Genomic DNA, 12,241 nt, shown 5'->3' on the forward strand with positions numbered 1-12,241 from the left:
GTAGTACTGTCCCCAAATTTGACTGATAAAATAATGAAATTGGAGAAACTACGAATTTAAAAAAAATGCAAAATATCTTTGAAATGGTAGCTCTGACTGTGTTTGCATCTATGACAAAAAAGATGCGCATTGAAGAGTATTACCGATTCATACAGGGTGATTTTTAAAAACGGCAGGCGTTGTAGAATTTTTATTTATGAACCGATTTTAAAAATTTTAAAAACAAATTAAATGGCTTTCAATTTACTATAAGTTCATGATTTTAGAATGTTTTTAAATGTCTTAGTAACGTGTGATCCACAAAATTTCTATTTAGGGTAGGCTTTGACAAAATTTACGTAAGTCGAAAAAAAATTTGACAGTAGTTTGACATTTGTCATTTGATTTAATTTCAATTAGTTTTCAATACACTATTGATTCTGGAAAGACACACGATACATTTTCCCTAATTTGCACCTCGTAATGTTACATATTTTCACCAAAAAATTGAGGTTATATCAAAAACAAAATTTCACTCCGACATAACTTCTATGTTTGTCTCTCTCTTTCATGGCCTACTCTAAACAACAATTTTGTGGCTCACATGATATATTTTGGGTGATATTCAACTTTCTTATTTTAAATTGGAACCTATACGTTTTTTTTCATAATTTGGAAGATATTAATTTTCTTGATTCAGAAATGTGTAAATTGTGCTACTTTTAAAATAAAAAAAAATTAAAAAAAAAAATATCAAAGGTATGGTTATGGTTTTCGAGACTTTTTTTCCAATTTTTGGACCTTAATCTTTCCAAATCATGAGATATTAAGATGAAAGAAAAAAGTATTAGAGATTGAAAAATAATTCAGTTAGTCCATCACAATTTTTGAAAGTAACAAAACTTACCAATAAAGTTTCCTCAAACTTATCACAAACACTGCGAAAATGTTTTGGAATTTCGATTCCAGTCTAAAATTTACTAATCTAATTGCGCAAAAATCGGAAAAATGAAAAAATCTAACCTTTTGATCGATTCAACTCCTGTGTCAAGGCCAACTTATTGGGGGTACATACCACCACTTCTTCTCCAGAACTCGAGGAACCACCCACTACACGAAACTTCACAACACTTTTTTGTCACAATCACTTATTAATCCACTTATGACGCTTTTCTTCGTCACTGACTAACAACAGATAATCTGTAAAAAAAGAAATTATAATAGTGAACTTTTTATTGTTTATTTAAATTTTTTATAATAATTTTAATTGTTTAAAAAATTAGAACCCCCGTAAATTTAACGCCAAGCTGAAAATTTAAGGGCAGAGACCCAGAAGTTAAAAACCTAGTGACCTAGTTTTGGTGGAGTACAAGGTAGTCTGGCACTGTCTGGATGCGAACGCGGGAGTAGAGCTTGCAACTAGACGTAGAACCGGTTTTAAAGTCGCAGACAACGAATCGTCTTAAAAAATTCAGACTAAATTTGCCCAATTTCACTGGAAAACAAACTCAACTTCCATAAAAAAAGCAAACGCGCGATTTCTCCATTGCAACAATTTTGAAGAAATAATCTAGTAGGTACTCACCCGCCGCCATATCTGATTTTTTTATCTCCAAAAAAACTAGCTTTTGCTGATATTATTGGGGCTCAATTGCGATTAGAGGTGGTGTAACTCGTTCACGCAGACTTTGGCACTAAATATATTTAATTTCGATGGTAATTGGTCATTTTCGTGCTATAAAATTACAACAAAAAGCAGCGTCCTTTCACTACCAATTTTTTATTTGACTAGGCCAAAACGCGCTCTGATTGGTTCTCGACCAGTGAGACACAGTTTCCAAGAAAATTGGACACCGAAGAAAATGTCGTAGAAAAGAAGATCAAATTACAACTTCATTTTGATTTTCAGTCATATTTCCCGAATTTGAAACCGAAACTACTTCATGACACTGAAATTTCCACACAGAACTCCGCGCGCGTTGAATTTTTTCACCGCTCCAGTCAAAAAATCAAGTTGGTACTCACCCCATCAAGTCGTCGGCACATCGCCATATTTGGTCATTTTCACTTTTCCAAAAAAAAAACAGTTTTTTGTAACTTTTTCGGAATTTGAAGGGGATTGAATGCTGTCTAACCCTGACACAGGCTCTTGGGCACCAATTTTCACCATTTCTGGTATTAATTGATGGCTTTAACACTCAAAAACTTCGAAAAAAAAATGGAGCATCCTTTCACCACGAAATTTTGAAATACGACTGAGCGTTCGGCGAACTCCGGTTCCGATCAAGGAGCGTCAGCCACGAAAATGCAAATCAACCCTGATTGGTACTTCATGACGTCATGGACCAATTAACAAATTCGATTTTTTCAAGGGGACGGGTCAAGTGAGGCACGAGTGATTTTTGGAGGTTAAGTTTGAGAAGATGGGGGCGAAATTAAGTCAGTGCTCCAGAGCGTGGAGAAACTGTAAGTACTCCCAATTCCCATTTGAAATCGGGGAACGAAAATTCAATACCACCAACATAACGCCGGTAAACATTTTTGATGTGGCGCCCTCTGTGGGCTAAAGGTGGCACTCGCTGTAAGTGTGATATAAATAAAAATAAACAATTAAATAAAATACGAAATTGTTTTCAACGCGGTTTTATTGTTTCAGGTCAGAGGAAGATCTTAGGTAATAAAATAAAGTTGTTGCAAAATCAAAATGGCGGTGCCAACCCGTCAACTGTCAAATTGACCCCGTTCTGTCACAAATTGAAGGATGTTAATCCAACCAGTGAAAATTTCAGAGACAAAAACCCACTCGAACAACCGCCACAACTCGTAAGACCCAAAAAACCGCGAAAAGTCCTCAAAAAAATTCCTGTAGATCCAACTCAGTCTGAACAAAGTGACGAAAAACTTATTTTTAAGCCCCCCCAACCAGTCCCGAGCCAGGATTTGGTGTTTATGTTGTGACAGAAAATTTTTGCGCATTATTTTTAGAAACGCTTTGTCATTTTCAAACTGTCATTTTTGAGTGAAAATGTCTTTGAAACCGCGCCGTGTTGATTTCAACCAGACTTGGGGGGCCATCAGGGACACCATCCGGGGGGTTATCACGTTGGATCATGTTCCTAGGCCCATATGGAATGACAGATTCTCGTAAGTAATATTTCGAATATGGGGGGTTTTTACTAGATTACTCAATAGGGACGTCTACTCTCTTTGTGTGGCCCACCCGGAGCCCATGGCGGATCGTCTGTATGCAGAAACGAAGCAGTACCTCATTGACCACGTCTCCAAACTCCTAGTTCAAGTCCAAGAGGAAGGAGAACAAAATCTGATCAAAAGCTATTACAATTACTGGTCACAATACTCAGTGGGAAGTCAGTATTTGCACAGTTTGTACTTGTATCTAAACCAGCAGCACATAAGAACCCAGAAGATGTCAGACGCGGAGATCATTTACGGAAGCTCCGACTCCTCCGGGGGCGAACAGATGGAAATCGGTGAGTTAGCTCTGGAAGTCTGGCAATCCGGCATGATAGCCCCCCTGGGGCAGCGCCTCGTCAAGCTCCTCCTGGAAGCCATCGGCGAAGATCGCATGCAAAACACCTGCGCCATCCCCATCGACGCAGTCAAAGGCACCATCATCAGTTTCGTTGAGGTAACAACCGACAGCCCCCTTATCCGTCTCTAACTGTAATTTTAAAGGTGCAAGGCTACAAGAAGAAGGGGCAGTTGCAACTCTACCAGGAGCTCTTTGAGGAGCCTTTCTTGAAAGAAAGCGGCGAGCATTTTAAAAGAGACGCTGCTAAACTCCTCCAAGAAAAGAACGTTAGTTTGTACATGGAGCGCGTCAAAGCGAAAATCGAAGAAGAGCTTCTTCGAGCGCGCCGTTTCCTCCACGCCAGCTCTCTGTCCAAGGTGTCTCAGAGGTGCGAGACTCACATGGTCGCTGAGCACTTGGAGTTCTTGTACAGCGAATGTACAGCGATGGTTCAAGGGGAGCGGAAAAAAGACCTCTCTAATATGTACGATTTGCTCAAAAGTGTACAAAACGCGATGGTACTTCTAGTAGACACAGTTTTAGACCACATTAAAACGCAAGGCTTAACAGTAAGTTTGTGGCTATTGTACCAGGGTGCAAATCTAGGGAGTTTCTTTCAGGCTATTGGTAATATTGACACCGAAAATATCCATATTACCTTCGTGGACAACATGTTGGGAGTGTATAAAAAGTACAAGTTACTTATTCAAGAGGTTTTTAAGTCGGATCAGAATTTTATGGGGGCTTTAGATAAGGCGTGTAGTTCTGTTATCAACCACAAGTTTGGCAAGCCTGTTTGTAAAAGTCCGGAATTCTTAGCGAAATACTGTGATGCGCTCTTGAGGAAGTCGAGTAAAGGGATCAGCGACTTGGAGGTGAGATCTTAGTTGGCTGGTACTTTGAACGTATGTCGCGATATCTGTTATTCACCCACTTCCACCAATTAGGTGAGGTTTTGATGTCAAGTTCGGACGTACGTTCACGGGGTGCCAGCACACTAGATTAGATTAGATTATTTTGGTTTTGGCCTCAAACCAATTAATTTTCTTTATAATTTAATCTTACGAAAACAACAAGGACTGAGTGAGCTGCCAAATTTCTCCACATTGTAATAACGTTTTCTTTGTTTTAATTTATTAATTTCGCCCTTCTTTTTTTTACTTAATTCATTTTGTTTACGACGTTCTATTGGTCTCTAATTCTCTTTGAAAATCCTTTTTTTGGTGATAATTCTTTATGGACTTGTCGCTCCAAATCCAGTTCTTGCATTACATAATTAAATATCCTTTTTATTCTAATTACATAATAGTCAAATTTGCAACAAAAAAACTTTATAATATTTTTCATAGGACTAATCGTTTTCAAGACATACAGGGTGTTTTTGAAATGCCTGTACAAAAAAGTTCTGCGCTATTCCAGGAGTATGAAGTATGAAAAACCAATTTTTAAATCAAAAACTGACATGGTAAAATTAACCCCAATCCACGTAGTTTCTACACCACTGGCAAAAAACGTATCTGGAATGACTTCTTTCCAAAGCAACTAGCAACTCGTTTTATTACGCACTTTTAAATCAGTGGCGCACAAGCATATTCATTCATTGAAATTTTAGGTCGAAAACAAAAAGACTTTTACTAAAACTTTTTTCTCATAATAGGCTCAATGTCTGACAAGGAATTACCATCATCTTTTTGTACATGTCTCTCAAAAACACCCTGTATATAAAACGAATCTACAAGTTTAATAAACAAATGGAATAACTCTGGCGTAAAAAACATTTTATCATGTAGCAAATTGCTAAAAATGTTCACATCTTTTATTGTTAGGCACAGTTTTTAATAATATGGTAAAAAAAATCCGAAAGTTTGCGAAAACTGGACAAAAATTAGTTCAGTTGTGTTCATTGTTTCAGCCTGCTTTGGCAATACTCTTGACTCTAACTATATGGAAAAAATAGATACTTTTCGTAAACAATTTTTGAAACTTGAAATGAAAGTAGCGCCCAAAATTTTAGTTTGATCAATAAAAAAAAAGAGTTTAGGGCCTTTTAGCGAGCAGATGAAGATACATATATGTAGATGAGATACAAAATTGTTGAATTTCATCCCAAATTGTTTTGTATTGTTTATTAATTGTTATGGCTATTTGTTAGTGTTTTTGTTCTTTGTCATTCCAAATTTAAATAAACTGTTTTAGCTTATTTTAAACAAACTTTTTAGGTTTATTTTAAAACAAAACGTAGCTTTTCTTACATGAAACTGATTTTGTATTTGTAGAAATGAGTTTTATCATGAACAATTTTTTTTAATTTTAAAATATGATGGACAATTTTTTTCGCAATTTTATTTTTTAAACCGTGATTGGTAATTACCAACTTTATTATTGCTATTTTGTTAGCACACCTATAGATGAGGACTTTTGGTACGAAAAATGCGAGATTTATTCCGAGCTTTTGCAATTTTTGTGTCAATTTCCTTGTATTTTTGCTTATTTTTTGTTCTCAACCGATTTCTCCCCAGGTGGACGAAAAGCTAGCCGAAAGCATAACAATCTTCAAATATATCGACGACAAAGACGTGTTCCAAAAATTCTACTCCCGCATGCTGGCCAAGCGCCTCATCCACCAACAGACCCAAAGCATGGACGCCGAAGAAGCCATGATCAACCGCTTGAAACAAGCCTGCGGCTACGAATTCACCAGCAAACTCCACCGAATGTTCACCGACATGTCCGTCAGCGCCGATCTCAACAACAAATTCAACGCATTTTTGAAACAAGACAACACCGATCTCGGAATCAACTTCAGCATATATGTGTTACAAGCGGGCGCGTGGCCACTGGGGCAGACAGTCACCACTCCCTTCACGTATCCGCGGCAGCTGGAGAAGAGCGTGCAAATGGTAAAAAAAAATCTGCGATTTTCATCTCTGTAAAGTGTGATTTCAGTTTGAGAAGTTCTACCACAACCGGTTCAACGGGCGGAAGTTAACGTGGCTCCACAACTTGTGCCAGGCGGAGCTGAAGTTGGGACACCTGAAAAAATCTTATTTAGTCACAATGCAGACGTTTCAAATGGCGACTTTGTTGTTGTTTGAACACACGGATTCCTTGACGTTTAAGGAAATTAAAGACAGTTTGCAGTTGACGTCTGAACAGTATCATCGATACGCTGCTAGTCTCATCGATTGTAAATTATTAACAGCGGATAGTACTGTAAGTACCCCACTAAATCACCATTGTAAACTCATCATTTGCTTGAAAGGAACTCAAACCGGAAACAGTGTTACGTCTAAATATGGAATACAACAATAAGAGGACGAAATTTAGAATAAACGCGGCTGTACAAAAGGAATCGCCTCAGGAAATCGAGCAAACGATGAATTCGGTTGAGGAAGACCGGAAAATGTATCTCCAGGCAGCGATAGTGAGGATTATGAAGTCTAGGAAAATTTTGAAGCACAACGCGTTGATTCAAGAGGTAAGTTTGGGTTTTTTGGAGGGTTGGTAGTACTGGTTTGTTTCAGGTGTACGCTCAGTCGAAAGTATCGTTTGCTCCAAGTGTCCAATTGATTAAAAAATGTATTGAATCACTTATTGATAAACAATATATCGAAAGGACGCCACATTCTAGCGAAGAGTACAGTTATGTAGCTTAGTTAAATGTATGGATAACTAACTTAATTTATTTTTTTGAAGCGATTTCATTGTAAATTTGACGAATAAATCACTGTAATAATTGAATAACTTAAGATTTGTATTATAAGTGTAAATAGACGTTTGTTGTTTCATTTTAAATTTGCTTGAGATCATTGAAGTTTAATTGTATAGATATTCAGATTGATGTAATTTGGCCTTTGTGATAATTAAGAATATTACCACTTTTCAGACCGTTTTTCATTTCAGTTTTATTTCGATTAACCCTTGAACTGTTGTAAACGTATATATTTCGATTTAGCGGAAAGTTTTTCATCACTTAAATTGAACCATTTCAGAGATATCTTGATTTTTCTAAAAAAAAATTGCACAAGTGAATTTTTTTCCGAGATAAGTAGGCTATGATCTATTTCAAAATCGCCACGTTAATTGGAAATAATTACAATACAAACAAACAATAAAATTTTGCATTAACTTTATGGATTGGATACCTATTTTCTACAAAAAATACAGAAAAATGAAGTGTTTTTACTCTTTTGTTTTCAAATTGCATTTTCTAAGAAAAATGGCAAAACGTATACAGGTGTACCAGAACTCATGACCCATAGAGCAAAAGAGGGACAAAAAATTAACCAATCCCAGAAGATTATTCTAGAAATGGAGTAAATTATCTGACCAATGAATGATAGTTTGTATCTGTATCATAGTTACTGATTTTCAAAATCTATTCTGCTTCGGGATTGGCTACAATTTTTTCGTCTTATCTCGATTATTTTTTCACCTAGAAATTTTTGTTTCAAAATTTTGAATCGCGAGTTCTGGGACACCTGTATTTACAACAGTGAAAGGATTAATAACGGAAATTTTTAGTGTTCCTCGGAAGAAACAATCCTTGGAATAAAAAATAACAAAAATAAAATTTATTTGCATTAACGAACGATTTTAAAATACTGAACAAAACAGTAAAACTCTCATCACAACTTGCATTATTTGTCAGACTTCTCGAAGACAATCGTCCCGCAGTTATGCGCATAGACTTGTCCTAGAAAAGCGGGCAAAGTCGCGGCCGGGACGTCTGGATTGAACACCCCGTCCAAGAACTCCGTCACTGTTGTATAAGTTTCACTAAACTGTTTGTTCGTTATAACAGAATTCGGCACAATTTCACTGTTTGTAGATCTCTGGTTTCTACTTTGACGCCTTCGTTGGACAACATTTGCTCGTCGCTTCTCAGGGGAAGAGTCTTGGGGATTTGAGTTGACTCTCTTCCGATTACTTTGTGGAGGATTTTGCTGAGTGGATGACGAGACTGACGGTCCCTCCTCGTTTATCACAGATTCGATTAAATTCTCGATCTTACATTCTATCTGGAAAGGAACTAACTCTTCTTTCTTGCGGAAGCTCTGTGACACGAACACCACTTCGTTTTCGTCTTCTTTGTCCGAGTCAGACAGGCAGATGACGGTGTTAGAGTCTTTATCTGGGGTCTTTGGAACGGCACAGTTTTGCTCAGCGGTCTTCAACTGGCTTGACACCTCCAACGGCCCATTAGAAGAACTCGCTACTTTAGCTTTATTGCTGTTGGATTCCTTTGACTTTCCTATCCTCTGGAACTCAGCGCGGATTTCTTGGTACTCGTCTTCAGAGGAAGAATCGACGGGAGTACTATTATCTGGAGTTTTCTTGGGGTCTGAAGAACTAACGACGCAGGTTTCATCACTTGCAGTTTTAGAAGGCGATGCTACTTCCTTGTGGTTCAATTTTCCGCGTTTCCTCGGCTTCTTAGCCTCAGTACCACCAGATCGTTTCTTAGAATTCGCGCTATTTGCTTTCGTCTTCTTCCTCCTGTCTATCCTGCCGTCACTGTCCGTAGCAATGGAGATTTTCTCCCGCGTCGACTTATTCTTCTGCACGTAGCTTTGCAGAGCGGGCAACAAATCAGGCGAAATTGGGAGGAAAATGGGGAGATCCTCGTTCCCCCCATTCTGCCTCTTATTCACCCTCTTCGCCTTTTTGGTTTTGGGGATAGAGAGCGGAGGGTCCTGGAATTCCGCCGATGAAGACGTCGATTTGCATGGTATATCTGCGTTTTTGTGGGATTCCGGGGACTGGAATTCCGACGAAGACCCACTTTTGGCCGGAATCTGCGGAGGAATTGGAGTTATTGTAATGGTATCCGGTCTTGAGCTTCCGGAAGAATGCGAATGAGGTGAGCTTAACATGCATCTTAAGACATTTTGAATGGTTGCTTGTTCTCCTGGATCTTTATCAACAACCAGGCGCTTAAACAAATCGATGATTTTTTGTTTGGGGGGGTTTGGGGCGGCGCTTGTTTCATTTCCGATTTTTTTCGAAAGTGTGTCATTTTTTGGGGCTCTTTTTTGCGCCGAGACTCTTGGATTTGTATCGAAGAATTCGCTGGAGGATTTCGATAACAACAGTTTCTTTGACTTAGAGGACGTCTCTTCCAAACAGCTCCTACCATGATTTTGTGTCTTCAAATTATCTTGATTTTTGGCCCCAAATTGTGAGTTCGAATCGACAGAACTCACTTTCGGAGCGCTTTGTGTGGTCTTATCTTGACTTTGAGTTGTGATTCCGAAAGTTATGATCATAGGGCTCTCTCGGATTGACGGAACTATCGTAACGTTTTGTGAGATAAAATGGTCGATTTTCGGAGTGTTTATTTGGGGGATGTTGTTGTGATTTTGGGCTTTTAGAATAAGAGAAGTCTGGTTTGTTTTTTTGCCCAAGTTCAAGGTTTGGGATGAGTTCAGTTGAGTTTTGGATGAGATGTTGTTTCTAAAAAAATTAACACTGTAATTAATTCTCATATATAACTTGGAAGAAATGGGGTACAAACAACTTCTTACCTAGAACGTCTCTTTTTCTTTTCTTTATTCCCAGTTGAACTGTCGTTGAGCGCCTTTTTGTTGCACAATAAATTCGTATTTGTACTGTTAGGTTCAACCACCTTTGAATTTAATGTTTTTTGTACAGTTGTATAATGAGAATTTGTTGTTCTGTCCAAAAAAGACACATTTTCAGTACGTAAATCAGTGGTTTGGTCTGCCTGAGGGGTCAAATTTTTGTTAGAAACTTCAGGAGACTCCTCCTTAATTTCCGCACTTAAATTAACACCCCTAAAACTGCAATTACAAGCTAGTTCACAGTTCGTACTAGTACTTACGGCCTTGGCTCAATATCAAAACTAGAATGCTCATCTTTAATATCTATGGACGTCACAGATAAATAACTGAAATTTAATTTAAAATTTAAGCAACTTTGAAAGAATACATACTGTTTGGATAAATCCAGAGGAAAGTCTTTTTTCTCGTCTTCTTCATAAACGTCCAAGGTAAAATCGTCACCTTTCATTTTGTAGGCCCATTTAGTGAAAAATTTGAGTGAACCTAACCTCAGTTTTACTTGAGGGCTGTTTACCACATAATTTTGTATAAATTGTTGTAATTTGACTTCACTGAATTATTATAGTTTGGTGGAAAACTTAAACAGAAGTTAACTTGGCGCTTTAGTTTAGATAAAGATCTTGTAAACATTTAAAAACAAACATTTTTTATATCAAATGTCAACTGATGGCAGATGGCAGACAGATTTGCCAACTCTATTACCAACCTTGGGAAAATAATAACTAATATTCAAATTCTTGATTTTTTTTATTTTTTGTGGAACTTTTTGGGCTCTTTTAATGATTATTTGAGGATATTTTGAAAGGTGGTCCGATAAATTTATGATATATACGCTTTGTAACAATTCAATTATATATGAATCTTTTGTTTCACAAATTTGGTGGTCTAATAGAAATTAAAAATTCTCAAAAATGTTTTTTGAAAAATCAAGATATTTGCATAAAGAATTCAAAACTGCAGTAAAATATATCTATTAAAATCTTTCTTTTACAGCAAATTTTTAATTAAATATTGATTAATACACTCAACTTTGACAACGTGTTAACCTTAAAAATGGTTACATTCAATTTTCCCCTGATTTTCTCCCTAAAGAATTGAAAGCCGGATTTACACCCAAAAATTTTCGAAAATTTACACAGGAGTGGACTGATAGCACTTTATATAGGTACATTTACAACAGTTAAAGGGTTAATGATTTTCTAGAATGTCCCATTTTTTGCTAGCGACTGTATTGTACGTTTCAAAAAAAAGCGACTATTTAGTAACTTGAGTTTATTTGAACACACGATATTTTTGCAATTACAGATATTTAAGTAGAAAAAAGTGCTTTACCATAAAAAAATTGTGTAATTTCATTAAAAAATTAAAAATTATTAAATTATTTTTAAACTACATACTTTGTATATGCAAAATTACAATCTAAACCCTACAATAGTGTCCTGACTAGACTATTACTGCAATTCAAGATGTGAAATTCGATGTTGCAACACATTTCTTTTATAAAACGACTCATAATCACACAAATCACACTTAAGTAAAGTCCTTCTGGACACCATTTCCTTGGCCTTATGTGACTTAACATGTCTATCAAACTCTCTTTTTCTATCCGTTTTAAAACTACACTCCTCGCATTGATACTTTGAAAGGTGCATTTTATTTTGGTGTTCTTTCAGTTTATTCATATCTGTTGTCTTGAATGAACACAGGCGGCAGCGCTTACTAAACCCCTCTTCGTGCCTCCGCAAATGTTTCCTTAAGTGACTGTATTTTACAGTAACAAACGAACATTGAGTACAACAAAGTCTGTTGGTTGCACCACTACACCTCGCTTTGTGCACTGAAAGATGGCCCTTCTGAAACGTGACAAAATCGCAATGCTCACACATGAGACTCTTCTCAAACTCCAAATGCGCATCCAAATGTGAAAGAAACAGCGACGTCCTCTTCGCAGTGTATTTACAAGCCGGACAAACAAGCTTGTTTTTTCTTAGACTCCCTTCCATCACAATTTCCTTCATTTCTTTTATAATCGGCTTCAATTCTTGCTGTTTCTTCTTCTTCTCCCGAATTCTCTGCAGTTTTTCATAGTTCTTATTACGAGGAATCGGCAAGTCCAGGGGGCTATCACAGTCCCCAGGGGTAACCG

The 12,241-nt window shown here is 37.1% G+C and overlaps 3 protein-coding genes across 6 annotated transcripts; 2 read left to right on the forward strand and 1 right to left on the reverse strand.

The window, feature by feature from the left end:
• Positions 1-2,523: 2,523 nt before the first annotated feature.
• LOC148177805 (uncharacterized) lies at positions 2,524-2,998 on the forward strand. Its single transcript, XM_088033403.1, has 3 exons — positions 2,524-2,560; positions 2,636-2,802; positions 2,849-2,998. The coding sequence occupies exons 1-3, from the start codon at positions 2,524-2,526 to the stop codon at positions 2,996-2,998; spliced, it is 354 nt and encodes a 117-aa protein (XP_087889529.1).
• Positions 2,905-7,396, forward strand: Cul2 (cullin 2). The gene is made up of 8 exons (XM_088032565.1): positions 2,905-3,123; positions 3,172-3,628; positions 3,676-4,080; positions 4,132-4,386; positions 6,031-6,411; positions 6,458-6,724; positions 6,774-6,989; positions 7,036-7,396. The coding sequence occupies exons 1-8, from the start codon at positions 3,005-3,007 to the stop codon at positions 7,165-7,167; spliced, it is 2,232 nt and encodes a 743-aa protein (XP_087888691.1). The 5' UTR covers positions 2,905-3,004; the 3' UTR covers positions 7,168-7,396.
• Positions 7,397-8,063: 667 nt separating this feature from the next.
• Positions 8,064-10,789, reverse strand: LOC148177807 (uncharacterized). 4 transcript variants are annotated; one of them, XM_088032972.1, is made up of 4 exons: positions 10,467-10,789; positions 10,356-10,398; positions 10,039-10,308; positions 8,064-9,967 (listed from the first exon to the last, which is right to left on the reverse strand). In XM_088032972.1, the coding sequence occupies exons 1-4, from the start codon at positions 10,510-10,512 to the stop codon at positions 8,152-8,154; spliced, it is 2,175 nt and encodes a 724-aa protein (XP_087889098.1). In that variant the 5' UTR covers positions 10,513-10,789; the 3' UTR covers positions 8,064-8,151. The 4 variants fall into 4 exon arrangements, with proteins under 4 accessions (XP_087889098.1, XP_087889097.1, XP_087889095.1 ...); XM_088032971.1 differs by having other exon boundaries at positions 10,039-10,314; XM_088032969.1 differs by having other exon boundaries at positions 10,356-10,421.
• Positions 10,790-12,241: the final 1,452 nt, after the last annotated feature.

The sequence above is a fragment of the Gnatocerus cornutus genome, chromosome 3, assembly GCF_029298725.1.
Source record: "Gnatocerus cornutus isolate USDA-ARS CGAHR chromosome 3, icGnaCorn1.1, whole genome shotgun sequence".
Classification (NCBI taxonomy): Eukaryota; Metazoa; Arthropoda; class Insecta; order Coleoptera; family Tenebrionidae; genus Gnatocerus; species Gnatocerus cornutus.

Excerpts from the sequence above, each read along its gene's own strand:
- Cul2 (XM_088032565.1), top strand. The coding sequence starts at position 3,005 with ATGTCTTTGAAACCGCGCCGTGTTGATTTCAACCAGACTTGGGGGGCC. Across the intron at positions 3,629-3,675 it reads CCATCATCAGTTTCGTTGAG|GTGCAAGGCTACAAGAAGAA; the intron begins GTAACAACCGAC and ends GTAATTTTAAAG. Across the intron at positions 4,387-6,030 it reads AAGGGATCAGCGACTTGGAG|GTGGACGAAAAGCTAGCCGA; the intron begins GTGAGATCTTAG and ends ATTTCTCCCCAG.
- LOC148177805 (XM_088033403.1), top strand. The coding sequence starts at position 2,524 with ATGTGGCGCCCTCTGTGGGCTAAAGGTGGCACTCGCT. Across the intron at positions 2,561-2,635 it reads GGCTAAAGGTGGCACTCGCT|GTCAGAGGAAGATCTTAGGT; the intron begins GTAAGTGTGATA and ends TTATTGTTTCAG. Across the intron at positions 2,803-2,848 it reads TCGAACAACCGCCACAACTC|ATCCAACTCAGTCTGAACAA; the intron begins GTAAGACCCAAA and ends AAATTCCTGTAG.
- LOC148177807 (XM_088032968.1), bottom strand. The coding sequence starts at position 10,543 with ATGAAAGGTGACGATTTTACCTTGGACGTTTATGAAGAAGACGAGAAA. Across the intron at positions 10,315-10,355 it reads TTTGATATTGAGCCAAGGCC|TTTTAGGGGTGTTAATTTAA; the intron begins GTAAGTACTAGT and ends TTGTAATTGCAG. Across the intron at positions 9,968-10,038 it reads AAGAAAAAGAGACGTTCTAG|AAACAACATCTCATCCAAAA; the intron begins GTAAGAAGTTGT and ends TAATTTTTTTAG.